Source organism: Linepithema humile, chromosome 7, assembly GCF_040581485.1.
Source record: "Linepithema humile isolate Giens D197 chromosome 7, Lhum_UNIL_v1.0, whole genome shotgun sequence".
Taxonomy (NCBI): domain Eukaryota; kingdom Metazoa; phylum Arthropoda; class Insecta; order Hymenoptera; family Formicidae; genus Linepithema; species Linepithema humile.
The window spans coordinates 6,114,367-6,135,536 of NC_090134.1; the positions used below are offsets into that span (position 1 = coordinate 6,114,367).

Sequence of the window (21,170 nt, forward strand, 5' to 3'; positions counted from 1 at the left end):
GGTTGGCGATGCCTGGCTTTCCCTGAACACCTGTAACGAGCATGTGTCTGGAACTTTACAGATTATATAGTTGAGAGGTGTTGTGTGCAAAGTACCTTTGCTAAACTAAATCGCGCTAACAAGCATTGAAAGCCGGAACTCTGGAAATTGCGCCGATAATATTTTACGTTATGAGTATTTTAATTTCTGTGAAAAGCGTTAATATCATAAATACTAACGCGGCTTACATACTAATTGCAATTAAAAGAATCGTGTTATCTTTATAATTGCATCGTTTAGCAATTTATATTTACGCTCGAATTAAAACGAATTAAGAAAAATATATTGAAGAAATGAAAAAAAATATTAAACCTTCGACGTTAAAATAAAGTTTATTTAAGAAATTTATGAGCCATCGTTTTATATTTGCAGTATACAAAAAAAGGAGATTTACAAACTTTTAAAAATCACTTTTAAGTACCGCTTTTAAAGATTAAATAAAAGATAGTCTTTTTTTTTAATTTACTTTTATTTATTTATCTTGTCACAGAACGGTAATTTATATATCCGCATTATACGCGATAAATTTCATCGTAATTAGCGCTCTGTAATTTAATATATTCTGCTTTTTCAATTAGAGCTTTCGCAAAAGAAACGATATTTATGCTCAGCCACTGTCTCACTTGATGAATTGATTGAATTTAGTTTGATTCTCTGGCCCGACTGTTTCGTGCACAATGTTGTTCATAAATTCGACATGCCATCCGGTTTTCTTTTTTCACAATTCGCAAATAGCATACAGCGTGTTGTTATCCACGAATCAATACGCGCCCGCCCGCGCCCACGTCTTCGACCTTTCGATTTCCGAAACCACCACTTTGTCGTCCCCATGTAGCATTATAGGCAGCCAGAGGCGTTTTCATTTCCCACCGTTGAATTTTCCGTTTCCAGCCGTTGCATCCGCCCGCTCTTCCGCCCTACGTCCCGCCGGAGACGGGGAGATAAGCCCCGTAGCCTCCTCGCCCGATATCCAAGTCAAAACCAGCCGAAGGAAAGCGCCGAGACCCTTTCGCGAACTTCCTGCCCTCCTTACGTCTTCCATTGCCTCTCTCCTCTTCATCCTCCTCCTTTTTCGGCTCCCCAGACGCTTTCGAACAGCTTTGCCGTTACACGATGGACATATAGCTTCGCAAAGCTCCTCGCAAATTCGCCCCTAGCAAACCGCAGCGCGGATGCTCGCTGGGATTATCACCAGCTGCGGATTCGGGAGGGCAGATTGTTATGGCAGCATCGAAGATGGTGCTCAGAAAAGCGGTCCGTTTCTAATCCAACGTGAGACACATGCAATACAGCAATCTTGACGTTGTTATAAAACGACACTGGTATCTTGTCGATAGCTTCGATACGGAGTGTATTATCTTTCTATCTGTCTTTCTTATTACTAACGGATTCTTTTTGAGAATTAGTTTCCTCGGCAAAAATATCGAAGTGGTATTTTTTAAAATGAAATTGCTGTGATTTCTTAATAACTTTTTATACAACTTTAAATTGAGAGTTTTCGATTTTTAGCAATTTCTGCTGACTATTTCAGACTATTTTTTGTTTATCGATAAATTTTATGGTTTCGCAATTATTTTAACGTCATAATTGTTCTAGCCAAAGAAAGCAATTGTAGCTTCCCTTCATCAGCGGAAAATGCTATTACGGATTCGCCCGTCAAAATGCGAAACCGTACGAGAATTTAATAACTCGACCGGATTTCGCGGGATGAGAGCCGAAGTTGGATACGGTTCTATGGATATAGGTTTTCTGAGAACATATGTAAAGATACGGAATAGTGGTTTATGCAAGAGCGAGCATTTTGCACACATGTATCGCGGGTGCATTGGATCGGAATTCATCGGAAAGTGCTGCTTCGCAGTTTCTGCGGCGAGTGAAATATGATCCCGCGTCGAAACCGCGAGGGTACAAATACGCACGCGAGCGGAATAAACATCGATATCTCGTCGCGTTCTTTCTCCGTCACACAATTTCCGCGATGTCGTAAGACGTGCATAAATCTGAGTTGGATCGCCGATAAACAATTAGACGTTTCACTGGCCATTATAATTTTCGGCTTATTGTCTCATTTCGATGGCAGCCACTCGACCCAAATAGAGTCTGCAGAGCCCGCTGTCGCATGATATCGCATTGTGAACTTTGCGAATTAAATTTCATCGCGTCTTAACTCGCTCGCAAACGCGAGACGATTGTGCCGTCGAAGTATGCTCAATGCTCGGCTCGACAATGAATTCAGCGACACGGGCAGTTTCCCTTATCGCTTATTAATCTCATTACATTGTCACAATCTCTCTCCCAGGCGACGTTGTGACAGAGTCGATTGTCACCGGGGCTATTCAATTGCGCCCGGTTTCGTGCTCCCGGTCACGAGATTCTCGGTGGCGGCAATGACGAGACGTAAGTATCGCGCCTGAATAACGACGTATCCGTTAATGCCATTCTGGCTGTCAGTTAAATCCGAGCGCCATCGAGCGCCGCGTCCGGATTCAACGCGGATGGACGCAAGCACCGCGCTCGCGCGCAATCTCGCCTCTTCATTTTCCCCGAAACATCCCGCTGCCGTATTGTGTTCGCGGAATCCCGCAGCGTCCCCCGTTAACGTTTATTTTCGAGCGTCTCGTGTCCCAACAGCGTGATCCGACATCAAGGGTACTAATCAGGAGCGTTTTAACGCGCTATCGGAATCTATTCAACGGAGCTTTACTTACTGGAACGCTTCGGTAATCCCAAAAGCGTAAATCACATCATATCGCGATAAATGGAGTTCTATCGTATTTGTGTAGTCAGCGAATTGTTCTTGATCGAATTTCGCGAGACGACGCGCCAGAGGGAGAGAGAGAGGGCAGACAACGCGCGCGCATCGGTTAACTAGGAAAATTTGCAATTAAATGCGGCACGCTGCAGCGAGTTATTCCGTAAACTTTCATCCTCGAGGATCAACTTTCGACGGCGTAAACACGACGATAACAGTCAATGCTAATTAGCATCGCGAATAAGGCAATACAACGGGAATAAGTGCCGTTTTAATTACTTTCACGAAGGAGTATAGGACGAAGATGCAAGATCGACAGAAGAATGTGAGTCGTTTGTTTTGGAAGTCACACAAAATTTTTAAGTCCCGGGAAAAATGCGATAAGCCATACTTTTTTGTAGAAGAATATCTTGCTTAAATTTGTGAGCGCGCTATCATCTCTTTTTCAACTGCGAAACGTAATCGTTTTTGTATCGAATTTTAATTTTTTAGCAAAGGGAATATTCTTGCCAGTTTTCTACATTTGTACGTGTGCGAACGGGCTGTGTTATATTCCGCTACGCCCGTATGCATATGCATGTGTGGCGTTTAATGGGGCGAATTGAATTTTCACAATTGTCAAATTGTTGACAAACAATGACAAACCGTGAACACTTTTATGCCTCGTTCCGGATGGATGCTATTTTGACTCCGTTGTGGTTTTTCGAACGACGATTTATCGAGAAATAGGTTAAATTGAATAACGCAGTTTAATTCTAGGATGCGCAGCATCCTGTAAGATCCGTTTTGACTTTATGGCAATTTTAATTTTTTTTATTTTCAATAGATATCACCCTAAATTGTCTCAAGCATTTTTATGCATTTTTTTTTAATAAAACATTCTCGAATTAATGTTACGTTTGGGATTTAAGAGGATTGATATGCGAAAGAATCTGCTCGATGTTCAGTGTATAAATATAGAAATACACATGCGGTTGTTTTATGACGATGTCATTGGCTTTCGGTAACGAATCAATTTCGATGACCGCGATATTAATAATCGCCGGACCAGAGAGAACCCGCAGGATCCATCATATCCAGGCAATGGGTTTCGTCCAATTACGGATCTGCTCGCTCATGCGCGAGAACGGCGGACCTCTGTAAAAGCGAAATGTTAGATTACCTATCCCGAATAATCCAGAAGGATTTGACGGCAATTATGATGCTGCCGTAGCAAAATTGTCGAGACTTTCGATAAACACTTACGCGAATAGCATCATCGTGTCAGTTATTCATTTTTAAACCGTCATAAATTAAGCCATGCTATGTATACGATAACTGCGACCATTACCGCTCCATTACGGGGCAATTTAAAGTTCGTTAGAAACACTTGTCGCGCGGCTAGATTAAGGTGACATTGTAAAAACTTTCGTTCCAACGTGGTTAAACAAGCTTGCTCTCTCAGCTTTGCTTGGTCAAGGTACCAGAGAGCGAACGAAAATTGGTGAACGAACACCAAAGGGTGAACGTACACCGCGAACGAGAAAACGGAGGTGTGGGGGGGGGGGAAGGAGCTGGAACAAGACAAAACAGTGAGAGAGGAAGAGAGAAAGAGCATGGACTGTAGAACAATGGGTCTGGATGAAAGAGACTTCGTAGCTGTCGTCTTTTCTTTCTGTACATGTCCCATCAGTACCGCTGCATCCGCGATTAATCGCACGAATGGAAACAAAACAATGACTACCGCTTTTGCTGTGTCTCTTTGAGACACCTCGTGTGTACCAAGAATTGAGCCTTAAAGTCTCTCATCAGTCAGTCGTTATGCTTAATGCTCGTGCGAACTAATCGAGAAGCTCTTTCGCTTATAGAAAACGTCCGGGTTTCCGAATATTCGTAAATTCGTCTGAGAGAAAAACATATGAAATAGATATTTCATAATTGATGTATAATTTTTTTAAATATTTCTGTAATTTAAACTATTCTTCTTTCTTGGCGTCACTGAACATTCGAATATTCAGTATTGCAAATTTGCAAAATGCACTCGACAACAAAGAACAGATTTTATTTTGTATTCTAATTTTTCTATGTTAGAAAGAAACTGAGGGATGTTCGCAAACGTAAAAGAAAAAAAGAATTAAAATGGAAAAGGTACGGTGAAAAATTTACTTGCTGAAAGCTGTACGTACAACCTAGCTGAGTCTGCGTTCCAATAACTGTACATGAAGGGCTTCAATAACCGGCGTGGCTTATCCTGCGTGTTCTTCCACTTTTACGGTAGGGGAGTCACCCTCGAACCACGTTCGCGTCGGGATCTTATCGCTACGGCAAGTGGTGTCTCATTTCCGTCAACTCTAAAGTCTCCTTCAGCATCGTCTGAGGCCGAAGGCGCCGTCTACATCTTTCTCCTTGCGCGCAACACCGTCGCATCGTAATTTCACTCATAACTCTAGCAATGGTTGTCGTTGACATCTTAAAAAATTTTTAGCAATATAAATATTTTGCGAGGAAAATTACACGAGATATTTGATGAGAGACATTACAAGGATCGATGGTAGGTATATCTTCCTCGTACCGATAAAAAATGCTCAAGTTCGCGAATGACGTCGACCGTGACGTGAAATAGCGGGTCGAGCGTGGGAGATAATAATTCCGCTCTGAGGGTGTCGGCGCGAAGAAACTTGAACCGAGTTTAAACTGACGGGATTATACGAGCCTTCTTTCGACGCCGCGCGGTTCCGCGAGTCCGGATTTCGAACTTAGTTTACATTTTAAGTATAAATCTACCCTGCGAGACTAGCACAAGCGTTTAGACTGGCATTTCGAGCATCTAATAACAGCGGGATCTCCGCGCGAAACTTGAAACCCAATAACGCCGCCCGCGATGCTTTCATCCCGCCTGAAACGTGGAAAAACTCTATTAGGCATTGGTTGTCCGCGATGGATCTCTTCTGACGCAGGCGATGTTATAACATAGGCGAGTTTCCTCAAGTCACCTATTCTACTCCGTAATCTGTCAAGGAGCTTAATTGTATAATAGATGAAGCAGTGAGAGGCGGACGGGAAGACGCAAAAAAGAAAATAACAAATGCTTGCGTTATAGAATTTATTCTCGGAAATGTTATGCTAAATCAGATCAGCGCAGTAGTTCGAAGTGGAATCGAAGAAAAATCTGTTCTCGTGATCCAGCATGATTGATTTAGCATGTATGCTTGCAGCAGCATTCAATGCCATGAACATTAAGAAGATAGAAGTACAAAGCTCTGATATATTGATAGTAGTTGAAATACTTTGTCGATTAATATCGAGATTGAAAAAAGTCTTTGAATCGAGTGAGAGCCGTTTTATAGCTTCCCTTACAGCATTCGATTTGGTTCCTTGGAATCGGTTTGGTTCTCTCGAATCGATGCGAGGCGAAGACCGACCTGGGAATAGGACAATCCAATATACGAACAATCTAACGATTCGGTTTTCACGATCAATCCCGTCTACATCGACGCCACTTAAGTATCCTCTCCGCTTTTACGTGGCGCTTGCATTTACGAGCATTGCTTTGAGAAACGCTCGCTTATGAAATAAATTATTCATGCCGCTTACGTGGCACGGTCTTGTTCTGACGATAATGTAAACATTTTGCAAAGAGAGCTTTGCTGATGCAAACGCGTTCCTATGGGGCCTTCATTAGTGCGTCGCCATGTCTCCGGCTTTGACCAATTAACAAAAAGAACTCGCACTAGTCTCAGCCTAGAAACGCTGCCGCAGTAATTATTTTCTCCATTTCGCTGAGGAATGCAAATGGTACTTGCATCGATCCATTCAATATTTTTTTCTGCGAATCAACGCATTCAAAGAACTCGAGATTACGCCATAATTGGCCCAGATTGCTAACAATAGCGACTTCCCGAGTTACTAAATGCCATCCGCTCGTATATTGCACAGCGTGTGTATTGATTTATATCTATATTAATATACAGAATATTCTCGATTCAGCGTGCAATATTGAATACATTTAATAAGAACTGCTGCATATTTAGCAAAACTGTGACTTTTTTATATTTTTCTGCAGCAAAATTTAGAAATATGCGCTTATCCATTGAAAATTTGTCAACAGAATTGTGTTTTACATAACATCTCTCGATATATACATACGTTACATCGAGTGAAAAACTTGAAATTCCACGTTAAAAAAAACATGTTTCTTAAAAACAACAGCAAACTCTGTATATTTAACAGAATTCATTAATATTTGTTATACTTTAACAGTTTGTAATAAATAATTTTAATTCGCAGACAATTAATGAATGAAAAGTTTATATTTTCGATTTCATTATTTGACAAATTAATTAAAAAACGCAAGCATATAACAATGTAATTTTTATGAATAAATGTTGAATTATATTTGATTTAATTTTGAGCAAACTTTGTTTGGTATTGTGCAATCTGGGCGCTTAATTATTAATTATAAATTATGGATATTTAATGTTGAAAATTAATGGAATTATGAATAATAACCCTTTCTCGACAGTAACGAGGGAAAATTATCTTCTAATTCGTGAAAGAAGCTGTAAAATATTATTCAGCGGTTTTGATACAATGCAACGTGAATTTCATTCGTACCGCAATGCAAAAGCGTAGCGTACATACTAACCGAAATGGTTACGAAAAAGGAGCCACTAATGAGCTTGCTCTTTCGGAACGATGTCAAAGTAACAGTGGTTACTGTCGTTCTTTAGCAAGGTTCTATTGGCCATTGCAAACTAAATTTCCAATAATTGCTTTCTGCACTGTCTAAAATGATAATTAAATTCTTGGTTACGTCCGTACCTGTGGCATACCATTGTGGTCATTATGGTCTTCCCCGAGCATTACATTAAGAGAAGTTGTACTCGAAACTTTTAACTTTCTGTGGAAAAAAAACGAATTTTTTTAGATAAGCAATGCAAATTCCATTCGCTTAAATGAAACGACAGAAACAGATTGCTATCTTTTCTGACTTTTTGACTCTATGCAGATTTTATATTTTATGCTGATATATGAGACACGTTTGAGAAATCGCATACTTGCTCTCAAGCACGCGTAAAACAAGTTAAACCAGAGAAATGGTTTCAGTTTTAAGTAAAATTATTTTATTTGCAGCGCAAGCAAAGCGATTTCGTTTGAAACAAAAACATTTTACTATAGCAACAACAGTACAAACGACTTGTTGGAAATAATAGTAAAAATGTTTTCACCTAGAATGGGAATCTTTTTTTTTGCACGAAATCGTTATTGCCTGCGCTTCCAACAAAACAATTTATTTAAAATAAAATTGCTTTTTGCTTCGAATATGGCTTGATGTTCCAATATGTGATTGATTTAAGGAAAGTTTTGATTTCATATTTTATAATAGTACCGCGTACCATTGCGAGTCCTGAAAAACTGTGTACAGTACGTCGACAAAAAATTTCATTTACCCATTTTGAGATTTTATGCGTTCGTCTCGGATGGTGACTTCTTTGACTTCTTTTCCCTTTCATTATTAAGTTCGATTCGATAACGTTCACTTTTACGCCTTCGGCGAACGACCTATTTAACTGACCGTCCTTCAAGTCCGGAGGAAAGTTGAATTACCAGGGAGAACGAGTTGGAAAACGCAGTAATCGAGTTTTCGTTGGACGTCAGTTAGATTCATTCGCGGGTAACGCGGCGTGGGCATATGAAACAATTAGCGCACAATGCGTTTCGCCGAATTGTTTGCAGCACGCGAGATAATTCACCATTAAATGAAACGTGAAACATCAGCCACAAGTGCGATAATTATATTAAGCAGGAAGCATCGGAAAATTATATCAAAATAATAATAACTCTTAAAAGATAATAATTGTTTTTATTTTTCGAATTTCTTTATTAAATGCAAATGCAGCAAAATAACAATTCATTTCTAATTGTGAATTTTACAGAAAGTCACATAAAGTCCTATCAAAACATTTAAATTCTTATAAGAATTAAAATGTATGTAACTTTATATTGATAATTGAAGATTTGGGTTCTCGTTTTAGAAACGAGGTCTTGTTACTTTTGAGATCAAATTTTAATTGAGACATTTTTATTGAAAATTGAGTATGAGATATAAATTCTGCAGAGACAATTAGCGTCTATTGCTGGTAAATCTTATTATTAATTTAAATTTCATACTTCAGAATGCCAAAACTATATTTTGCTCACATTACAGAAAATAGATTATTTTTATTTATAAACCTAAAATTTTTTTTCACGCAAATATGTACATTTTCTTGAAATTTTCACTTCCAAATTTCAGATTGATCAATTTGAACGAAATAATTTTAAAATACAATGGAGTAGCGTGCAATTTTTTCTCACGACCGAGCAAAATATTGTTTTCTATTATTTAATTGAACAAACTGAGGAACAGTGAGCTCATATGTCCCGCCATGAACGAGTTGGCTATATGCAGTCTACTTTGCGCAGCCTTGAAATATACGCGGCGCCACTTGCGGGCGACGTCGACGCGACGCACGTAGCGCCGCGTATCGTCGGAACGAGCGGAGCAGGCCGAGAACAGAGAGAACGAGAACCGCGTTCCGCCGAGGTGGTGCAGTTTTCGCCGTGTCGCGTAGAGTGTAGTGTTTTTCTTCCTCTCTTCACCCCTTCCCGTTTCCGCGTGTCCGAGTGCAGTGTGCATCGATGAGGCCGCCTGTACCTCCCCCCTGATGACTGAGTAGTGCATTTAGGTAAATTGTTACGAATATTATTTCTGCTTGCGTTAACACGACCGCGCCCCGCGCGGTGATCGAAAAGCCACGCGTTACACGACGGCGACGATGACGACGGGAACGCTCTCGGCAACTGAGTGGACCGTTTCGTGCGCCATCATACCGGACACGCCGGCGTGTCCTCGACGCTGATATTAGCCACGAAATAGCCCGACATACGCATTTCTCTCAGTTGCATTCAGGAAACTGCCTACGATCAAGTGTCCTTATTCAAAGAAAACGTGCAGAGGGAGACACATCGCTCTCGAGCTGCAATAAACGCTACCGTTCTCTTTCTTTCTCACTCCTTTTTTTTTCTTTCTCTTTCTTGCTCGTTCGCTCGCTCGCTCGCTGGGTCATTCTCGCATGGCGTCGGATTAAAGCGACGGCGACGCTTTACCGGCACGCGCCATGCCGCCGTATAATGACGATACGAACTTGTCTCGTTAATTCGGCAGAAATCGTGCCAGTGAGTATTGCGACGCGGAGTAATTCCGCGCATCGATAGCGATGGCTCGTGTTCTTCAAGGTGCTTTGCAGTCGGCCGAGCGAGTCGATATACGAGGCAGCGGGAACGGCAGGCGCTGGCCAGATCGAACAATCGGTTCTCGCTGAAGCTCAGTTGCACTCGGTTGCACCGACAGTCTGGATTGATTTATCGTGCCGACTATACGCTGTCTGTCGCTTTTTTACATTACGTTCCTATGCATCGTCCGGATAGAGGAAATGCAGTTACCTGGCTTGAACGTTGATCAACGTCGTCGTAATAACCAACACCTGTCGATCCGCATCGACAATTTCAGTTAATTAACGTCGGTCAGTGATTATTACTCTCACGCAAACATTAATTGAAAATTGTATGCAAACATACAAGATTGATGCAAAAACCGGTGCTTAAATACTGACTACATATCGGAGATCTGATTTCAATTACGGGTCTGTGAGAAAAATAGTTACAATACAATTAGTACTTCCATTTCCACGTGGATTAATTTTTTTTTACCAAATTGAATCTTTAAATCCCAGGTGGTTGCAATATATTGCGACCCTTTATCTGAAAACCGAGTGAAAAAGGAAAAATTCCAGCGGAATTAATGACAATCGACGTTGCAACCGGTCTCTAGATACGGCATTATCGAGAGGAGAAAGAGGAGAAGATAGACGCATCAGGCTCTCCTGCCGTTAGGTTTCTGCCGTGACTGTACCGCTTCTGGTCGACGACTCTCGCATGCATCTGCGTGTCTTTTTCCACGCGCTCGATACGCGTAGCATGCTCCTCGGCGTCGAACACAATGCCGTTTTCTTATTCGTGCACTCCCGTCTACTCGCATTCGGAGGAAAAATCGCTCGCATCTGATGCAGCTGCCGGCGCAGCACCGGCGTTGCAGACCTCGCCTAATATCTGCCGTGTCCGGACCCTTCTCGAGACATGATGCTGAGTAGGGACGAATATATTCAACCGACGAGACGGATACTTTGAGAAGACAGATACTTTCGAATTCTTTTCGAATTAACAGGCAAAAAAATTACTATCGGAATTCATAATAGTCACAATTCTTCTCTCTGTAAATTGAATATTTTTTGAATGGCGCACACATGCTTTCATAAATTACGACAATATATTACAGTATAAAGACCGGAACGTATAAGCATGTTTCACGGTTAAAACGCACGAGTGTACATTTTGAAACAGTATTAACAGCAAAGAGCGTGTTGTAGAAAATATTTTTTCCTAGTTTCGTAAGCGAAATGTTTGCTTTTTTTCAAAATTCTGATATAATGAGCTTTCTCCTGCATTTCATACTTTTTAAAATATGCAGTTAAATTATTTAATATGAAAATTTTCCGCGTATGCATGTGAGAAAAATTAACTGTGAGTGGTCGTATATTTACGCTGGCAGATGCATGATCAAATTCGTATTTCGTCATTTATTTCCGTCGGTTTTGGAATACATCTGCCGGATCGTGTAACGCGAAAAGGGGGACGGGCTTCGGGTATTGATAGTGCAATCAGTTTTCAATAAAACACTGAATGTGTGGAAGTTTTAAAGGTTCGAATTTCACGCTACATCAACCGGCAATATGGTAGACGATCAGTGAACTATGTTTAATTCTGCTCTCTTGACCCGTTCGCGATTGTAATTAGCCGATTGCAAGTGGTATTGCATTCTATTACATTGAAGATGATTGTTTGATATTTTATGAATTCAATTTTATTGTGACGAAGATATCTGCGCAATTAATGTTCGCGCCGAAATTTAGATTCTAAAGGCCTGTTGAAAAGTTGGAATCTCGATTGATAAAACATCATTGAAATCTGAACTCGAAAAATGTTTGATACTATTCACGTGCCCATAATGAGATCTGAAGATTAGATAACTCGTATTTTAAATCGTTTATTTCGGAGATCAACGGATCAGAACGTGTGGGATTTTATGCCACGTTGTACAGCCACTGATAGTTTAAGAGCTGGTTTACGAGTTACATAAAAACTCGCTTATCTCGGAATCGTATTTTGCCGTCGGGGAAATTCGCACTATCGGGAAGTTCATCAATCGACCTCTTACAGGTTTTTCCGTCATTAATTTATTGATATTACATAAAGAGTCTCACTTTGGCAGTCGGCGAGAAATTTTATACTCGAATTTAACATGTAATTGTTCCGTTCGTACGAATTTTCTCGACACAGAAGGATTTACACAAACTGATAAATGGCGTGTCGTCTTAGATTAAACGAATTGTAGATGGATCTCGCTTGTTTCGCAATTGTCCGGGCAACGACCCGTGCTTTATCAAAAGTCCAGACAGTTTAATAAATACTTAGAAAGAGAGCGTGTGTAACAATAATAATTCTCGGTTGATTAGCTTTTTGGTGAAACATGGTTAAACTCCACTTATGTTAAACGCACGTATAACGGGACGTAGATTACACTAAATTCCACAGTCCAATTGCATCGTGAGCTACGGCGGAGCAAAACGACGGATGGCAGTCGGTCGATTAGAGAGATAGCGAGAGATAATGTATATCGTTTCCTAAATCCCCTCGTATGACATCTACTAAAACGGTTTCCACCCATTACTTTCTCACCCGATATTTTACTTGTATAAAATTGAATAAAATAGCACAGTTCCGTAATAAGTAATTTAAACCGCGGTAAATGTCAGTAGTTTGCGCAAAAAATGCGGTAATTAAAGAGATAATGAATACGATACGCATGAAGTAAATAGATGTGAATAAATAAATAAGGAAATTTATTTTATCTTGCAGCGAAATAACAAAAGAACTTTTGTGTGTATTGGTATTACAATATCTTCTAAAGGCGTATAGAATTGTGAAGATACACGACGGTAATTAGGTCGAAAAATGCGGAGAATCTCGTTACGGTTGCAGATGCAAAACTAGTCTACGACAGTCGCAAGTTCGCGCGGTGACTCGCTTGGAAAGTTGCGCTTGGAACTGAAGTGACCAAGTAAACTTTTGCACAAAGCTGTCCATGAAACGCGATAAACGTACGCAGCCTAGAAAACATATCGCGACTCTGCGCGACGCTAAGTCCTCCGTTGCTTTGCTTTATGCTACATTATACGAGTTTGTCCTGACGCATTTTGCAAATATTTGATATCCGAAATCGGCGAATCTGAATTTTATCGAATTTCCTTCGTGCGCGAACTTGTTCTGAATTGTGTATTAAAGTCCTTTAAATATAATGTCACATATTTAAAGTAGACATGATTGATCTTTGGAACTTCGAGCGAGCAAAGAGCACTGTACAAACGCAATCTTGCGCTTTCGAGCAAACGTTCGAAACTTTCAACTTTATATGTTTTCATCGCAAACATTTAACTTCTTTGCTACTTTTTGCATGGGGTATAACGGAAAATTTTGACGTCGATAATTTTCTTACGGCGAGTCCCTCGGTGTGGCTCTCGCGTGTGCGTGCCTGAAATGAATGTGTACAACCAGAAACGCGTTCTGCAGTTCGTAACGGACCGACCGAGCAAACCTGTCTCGTACCATGCTCGTAGGGGTCCCCTCATTGAAGAGAAGGGGGTATGGTGGGGCGCGGTTAGGCCTCCTTCCTTTAGAGAGGGAACGGGAATATCACGGGAGAACTTCTCTGTTCAACCAGGTTTCCAGCAGCCTATCGATCGGCTGCAACAACTGGCGGTGTGGCTGTAATTAACATTAGACAATTGAAAAATAATGCCGTGGAATGTGTGTGCTACTTGATCGCCTACGATCCTTGTCTTTTTCAACCGTGTTGTTTTGCAAAGAAATATTTCGAGATGTGTGAAAGAGATAACAATTTTTATTTTAATTACGAGTTTTTTCATTTTATCTGCTCTTTCGTAAAAGCATTCCGTTCTTGTGTTTATGGAAATAAAGCTGCAAATACGTATACGCTTTTGCGCAATATTTACGAAAACTCGTATTTTTCCTACGATGTTCACTAACGTGAATGATTGAAAACTGCTGCATTTCGCGAAGAATTGAACATTTTTTTTTTCTTCCTGCGCAGTAAATTTTATTTTCGTCTTTTATTCCCGTGAAACTGACGTTTATTTCTTTTGATTTTCCACAAGCATTACAAATGGCACCATATATTATATTTACGTTTCTGTGTGTGAACGAGAAAATATTACAGTCCTTTTATCTTTATGTCCTTCAGTTTTATGTACAATATTTGGCAATCTTATTATCGATATACAGGATAAAGCTTTCGAAATCAGTTCAATAAATCTGAATGTTGCGTATCGATATCTTGCAATATTAATTGTTCATTGCAATAGCTTGCAAATGTATTCAATAGTAACTTATAAAGAATGCGACACGGAGTGTCGCATAAAACGAATCAATTTTATTCATAGACTCAGCGTATCGTCTTGTAATTTCCAAACAGGCTAATCTAAGTTAATACTGTAGTGTATCGCATTCCCAGAATTGCCGCGCCTTGTCGGCCGCTTGGCCGCTTGCTATTGTTATGCTAATTTCGAAGTTTATCTAAACCGTTCATTCCTGTGAATTCAACGCTCTGATAAACAAATTCCATCAATGATCTCTTATACTATATAAAGCAGCAAATTTAAAAGTTTCATTGGTGAATCATTCTACATTTTTAGCTTATGACTGAAAAACAGAATGATGATAATTTATGATTTGGAAATAAAAGAACAAATGTGTGACAAGTATTTAAATATTTGAGTCGCTTAATATAAAAAAGCATATTTCCATTAGATCCAACTTTTGAAACACAAACATTTTCACATTTCAAATATGTTAATTTTTATATAAATTTAAAACTTCGCAAACTCACATGACCAAATAAAATGTTACGTGCAATGCTCGTTTAATATCAAATGACAGAGCTATGTACATATTTGAAAATTCTATAAATTTAGTTATTATACTTTCTTTTAATATTAAATGTTTTATCTATGCTTTTATTTTTCACAAATATGGAGCATTACACATTACATTAATTCAGATGTTTGAAGCTTTTGATTTTTTTTTCTTTGCTTATCAAAAAAGAAAAAGATAAATACGGTTTCATAATCGTTGATGTTTCTCTGATTTCAGTGCAAGGACTGAGCATACCTGGGAGCGCTTGAGAAGCACGTCCCCCGAGACTCCCCCGATCAAAATCACTCGCCTAACCTCTCCCCTGCCCTCCTCGCCCTCCTCCGCATCCTTCCCCTCCACGAACATCGAGAAGGTCTCTCATCGAATCCACAGGATCCGCCACGCGATGGACGGCATGGACACCAAACCGGTGTTGAACGATGATCCCTCGGTCACCCTGACCATCCGCCTGATTATGCAGGGCAAAGTAAGCTATCCGTTATATTTGCGCAATGATTTCATCGAGTTACAGCGAGTTGTAGAGTTTATCGAATGCATTTAACCGAGTTTAAATTGGCATTCCGATTGATCGGGCGTATTTATCAGGCACATAATTTTATTCGCACGATTCATTGTGGATATCCATTTTTTTTTTTTTTTTTTATTTAATACAAAATTTAGAACCTTTCGATTAAATATATTTATTTTTTAAAGAATTAAGAGATTTTGTAAGAAATTCAATATTCTTCAATATATATCTTTATACATAGTTTTCTCAATTGCTCGATGATTTAAGCAGACTATTTATTTATGTCAGTTATTATCGTTTGAAAGCTCGCGTGACTCGCCATGAAATTGGAGAAGTAATAAGATAATACATTATCGCGGGCGGAAAACTCATATATGCATGCGTATGTGTCGAGGATCTTGTCGTATCAAACAACCTCCCACAAAGTATCAACTGATATCGATTTCCCAAAGCGCGATTCAGAGTATAAATCTATACATTTATCGTTCGTATCTGAGCACATTGCATGTGACTTTATGGTTTGTAGAACACGTTAAAAATAAACGCGTTAACTGTTTGCCGAAGAGAATTTTAGGAAAAGTCAACAAGACTTGGCAGACCGGCGTTTCGTATTTACTGCCGTGCCGCACTATGTTGTGTTTATGCTCTATTAATTATAAAAATGTTTAAACATTCTCCGTCGTCACTTCAAACCATAATATATTATTTGTCGACGTTCCGTGAAAATGGCATAATTGTTTCTTGTCAACCGGCGTGGCGACGATAAATCTCGAACATCCGCGGTTATCTTTGTCATTTACAGTGTTCTCTTTTCGACAATTATTACAAATTATTTGTGTAAGGCCTACCGACCGCTTTCGACACATTGTAGCTAGTGACCGCGTTCTGGCACATAACTCTGTAACATAACTCCTTCTATTGAAATGGGGAAATTAAGCTTATTTTACACTGGCGAGACACTCGCGTCATATTCTCACAGGAAGTTGAAATAACGAAACCTAATTTTTGTTGTGTCTACTGGACTTTTATTAGCCAACAATGTTCGAATCGATAAGAAAATCGAAAACAAGATTTAAAAATTGCAATATTATTTGCGTGTAATAAGCCGCGTTTGAGGATTAAATAACTGCGTCGCTTGAGATAATGTCACTATCAAGGCAACTCGGAGCCGTTATGAACTGTCATTATGAGTTGCACGTTGCGCGATGTTTCTCACCGAACGTGAATCGGTACTTCGCGCAAAAACATCATCGGAAACGTCTCTGGCTGCGCACGAGGCAGACAACGTGTACTGAAGCGTGCGAGTGTTTGATGCGCTGCCAAGAATTTGAAATTGCTGTTTTTCGCGGAAACTACACGATTCTCGTGCACAGGTCTAAGTCGCATAACCGGCCAAGTTTCTATCGGCCACCGACTTTTCAACGAGAACATAATTTCTACTTATGGAGTGTTTGATGAAGGAGCTGAAATTTGCTGCGACTATCATCGGTACTATTATCGTTACGTTGTAAATTTCAATGTTAAGTGTCCCAAAAGTAAATTCGTGTTGGGCTAAAATTCGCTGAACATTATGCTAAACCTTTTTGTCATGTCGCAGTGAATCGAATTTGCAACGTAGAGCTCCCGCAGAATTTCTGGCCGATAAATTTAAAAGCAATTTTCGCCGTGATGGAATTGCATGCGTGAATTCCATTGCAAATGGTTGGGAAGAATCAACTACTTGGCGTCGTCTATTCGTTTAAAACTAACTATGCTACGAACTATATCTCTCGCGGACTGGAATCTATTTCATTTAAAATCTACTGAGTGTGTCCTTTTTGAATAATATGAAAAAAAAGAAAACGATAAAAGGGCTTGTGCAGAATTTCAATTGGCGAATTCAGGGATGGAAAACGAGGAATGAAAAAATTATGTAGGAGAACGGACTAAAGGGCCATTGCGTGATTACACAAACGTTTTAATTCCACAATGACGGAGAGAGCATTCGTGGTTATTGGCGAAAGCAATTTTCGATATGCGCTTGGACTCTTTCTCTTGCATGTTATGCCTTTCTTTTGTGGATATCTGCGAGAGTGGCACACTGTGGTTACGTCTGTCCGAGATTTCATTCTCAGTCATAGAAAATGATCGACTTTAGTGATCAGCCACTTGTCATTTTATAACGAGCTATTCATTTTTAGTTTTTGAAATTTTTAATCGATGTATTTTACAACTAATTAAGAGTTCTTTATATTTATATTAATTAAATATTCTATAAATCTCTCTCTCTCTCTGTATTCATAAAAAGCTAGAAAAAAATTTGACATTTTGATAGTCTAGAGAAAAAAAATATGAAAAATTTCACAGACCGAGAGTGAAAACTCGTCAAGGACACATAATTCGATTCGCGTGTATCAATAATTACGTCATACGAGATTATCGCAAAACAGAATTTCTGCAGAAAAATAGGTCTCCCGAAGCTGGCTTTTCGCGGCACAAGTGTCAAAGTTTATTTAGTCGGTGCTCACAGTCTACCCTCGTTCTGGGGACATGTCATCTACCGCCGTTTCTGCTTGTAATTAATTATCGTGCACTAGGTGCAATATCGCTCGTCGTAGCACGAGTAATTAATGTCCGCCGTCTTGGTAATTAATCGCGCTAGCTAGACGCCAATGTCCCCTTCGATGCGCAGATCTTTTCGCTCGCGATCGCACTCTTGCCAAGTTTTGCAATTCCTTATCAGTGCTTTCTGTGCTATTAATAGAAGAATGTCGAATTCAGCAATTTTCCAACCGCCTCGGACTAGTTAGTTCGGTGCTTATCTGACTGTATTGTGCCCAAGATTTATGACAAAATACGGGAATCATTAGGATTCTTTCCAAGTTGGTGAACTTTGCGAATGCACTATAAAACGGTATGAATTGGAAAAAGTTCCGAGATTAGAAAACGTGTTGAAAAAATAAAAAAAAAAAAGGTTAAATTATTGAAGAGAGAATACGGTGATTTATACGGTGTTTGTTATCCGACGTTTGACAGCATTCGATATTTGATTTATATTCCAGAGAAAAACTGTCGTCAATCAAAGTCTAAAAAGTCCACGTATGTGCATACACGTGACCGCGCGAGTTCGTGCTAAAGTGCGACATAGAAATTATTGCATATTCCTGCATATTTGAATGATACTCAGCCGCGCACGAAGTTCAACTCTCCTTGTTCTATCGATGCACTTTCGTCGAGTCACTTTTTTTGGAGGATTTCCCGACACTCCGCCGACCCTCAGCCGGATCTGATTCTTTCGCTGAGCCTAAATGAACCCCCTGTCGCCGGTACGAGGAAATATTTCCATGACAAATCTCATTACACTCGTGTTTTCGCGTCTCGGCGTGATGATGCCGACAGCGTCACGGCGTATTCGAAGGGTTCAGCCCTTCGTTTTTTTTTCAAGGTGTTTGCATGCAGCAAAATGAAAATTAATTCACCCGGAGATTAATGATGAAAGCAAGCAGGACCTCGCTAATTATACGCATATTTATTACGACGAGACGGGATCATGAACAACGACTAATTTAATTAGAAAGTTACGAACTGAACACTGATTTTTCCATCGCAAATTTTAATTAGATTTCTTAATATTCAAATAGAATATTGTTCTTATGTTAAGCAATTACCTAGCTTTTCGTAATTTAATTTTTGTATTTTACATTGCAAATTTTATCTGTAATTTTAACGGGCGTTGTTTCGGAAATTTCTCAAACTCGCCTGTATCGAATTATCGAAACCCCCATCTTTCTCTTCTCTTTAATTTTTATTTTTTATTATTTTACAATTATTTCAATTTAAGGAAGATTTCGAGAATAAAATAGTGAAGTAGTATCGATCGGATCGTCACTCGGACATCACAATCTAGACACGACAAACGCCTATTTAATTTCATAGACATTTATTAATTACGCTCTTCTTTACGTCCGGCCTCGCCAATGCCGTGGTTGCGCGTATTGCAAAACTCACTTTGGAAGCTTCGCAAGTAAATGGATAGTCGGAGCAGCCTCTTTCGTGCGAAATAAATACGTCTGGCCGCATTTTTGGCCGAAGAGGCATTATGTCTGCCGTTAGAATATGTACTGTGGTCTTCTGGGGCAGACTGGACACCGGCCAGGGCCAAACGCCAATCGGTCGGTGCATTGCGAATTATCATGATTCCATTATTCTTCCGATGCGCGTTCGTAAACTTTGTAGACGAAATATATTCCATAAATTAGTATGATCCGAACGAAAATCAGATAATTTTTTTTATATAATATTATTTATTTAAACTATCATTATTAAATATAAATAGCAAAACATTTATAAAAAATAAAAAATATCAAAAAAAAAACGACGAAGAAAAAATATGAAGGAATAAGCTAGCTTGAAAAATTGATCAACAAACTTATTAATCTTTTATGAAGAGAAGTAGAATATATTTCTGTTGCAAGTTCTTTTAATTGTCGCCTTAGAATGAAGCGTCCCGAAAACTTGTTATCCAAAAATTCTCTTTCGAATAATTATCGAAGCTATTAGCTATTAGCTTCCAGCATTGCGTGAGATCATTTTCGTCATTGTATCGCCGAACAATGTCATGACCACTTTGCTGCGTCTTTGTGCTATGGCGTAAATATTTGGCTCGAGTCCAGACTGTAGCTTATCTGCCAGCGGACTCGTAGCTGTTATCCCAATATTTTCTTTCCGTCTCGGCCACGTAGCGTCAGTTTCCCCCTCTAACTTTTCGCCGCTGCGAGTCCAGACGTTGCAAAAAATGACAATTAATATCCACCAAATCCGGGAAAAAGGGACGCGCCTGCTTTCTCCTCGCCCGTGTATTTCCCTTCCGAGCTTTTCGACAAGTCCGCTGGACTCCAGCGGCGGAATTGGACCGCAGCCAGGGCCACCGGCCAAACTGGTCATACCCGCGAGCCCTCAGGAACCGTTCCGGTTTGCAATCGTAGAAGTTTGCTCTTTAGTTTTTGCTACTTTTTCTTTTCCTCGAAGTGGACTTCGTGCTCTTTGTGCGACTAAATGTGTAATTAAATTTTTGCCCATGACATCTCCGTGAAACTTCTTTTCACCGTCGTTCGCCACTTGTTGCTCATTTTGTATTTACGAAGCGCGTATTGTTAACGCTTCTCGAATCGAAATGTCATTTGAAGTATTTAATACAGAGGCTCGTGCCTTTTTTTTTCGTTCTCTATTGTTCACCATTTTCTGCCTTACTCCTGCCTTTTGTAACGACGCGGTATTTACGGAACTGGGACGATATCGGAAAACTTTTAATCCTATTTCATAAAAGTAGGCTGCTCTCAAACTATTGACCGGCAACGCGCGCGACTATACATAGCTCTCTCGGAAGAGGCATCCGTGGCAAAGCCGCCATGATGTCCTGCCTGGATTGATAACGCGGCGCGACACGATTCGGTCCCGAGGATTTGCAATCTCGCGAATTTCGCCGATCGTCGGTGACCCTCGTGTCTGGCGCGTCGCCAAGCCTTCTTCCCTCATCGTCTCGCTATCTTCTTGTTCCGGCTATATTTGCCTCGGCGTGCATCTAATTCGTCGACGATGATGCTTGTCCAATCACGTTACCTCGTGCACATCGATAGGAATTCGCGACTGTCGCCGCCGTTGATTTACTTGTGTTCGCGAAACGAGCGGCACTAAGAAGCGTGTAAATTTAATTATAGTCAGCACTCGCCGTGACATTTGCAAACTTGCAATTTTACATTGAAATCTAGCAGTTGGATTTTGAGGATATTCGAGGATAAAGTG

The 21,170-nt window shown here is 40.0% G+C and overlaps 1 protein-coding gene across 7 annotated transcripts in view; it reads left to right on the plus strand.

The window, feature by feature from the left end:
• mub (poly(rC)-binding protein mub) overlaps window positions 1–21,170 on the plus strand; it is an 83,017-nt gene that overhangs the window by 28,553 nt on the left and 33,294 nt on the right. For 5 of the 7 annotated variants that reach the window (XM_012360459.2, XM_067359753.1, XM_067359755.1 and 2 more), the window contains one exon: window positions 15,098–15,347. In XM_012360459.2, the coding sequence (XP_012215882.1) occupies window positions 15,098–15,347 (250 nt within the window). Of the gene's footprint in view, window positions 1–9,292; window positions 9,499–10,130; window positions 10,336–15,097; window positions 15,348–21,170 lie in introns of those variants that run through there. The other 2 variants (XM_012360461.2, XM_067359756.1) reach the window with 2 other exon arrangements.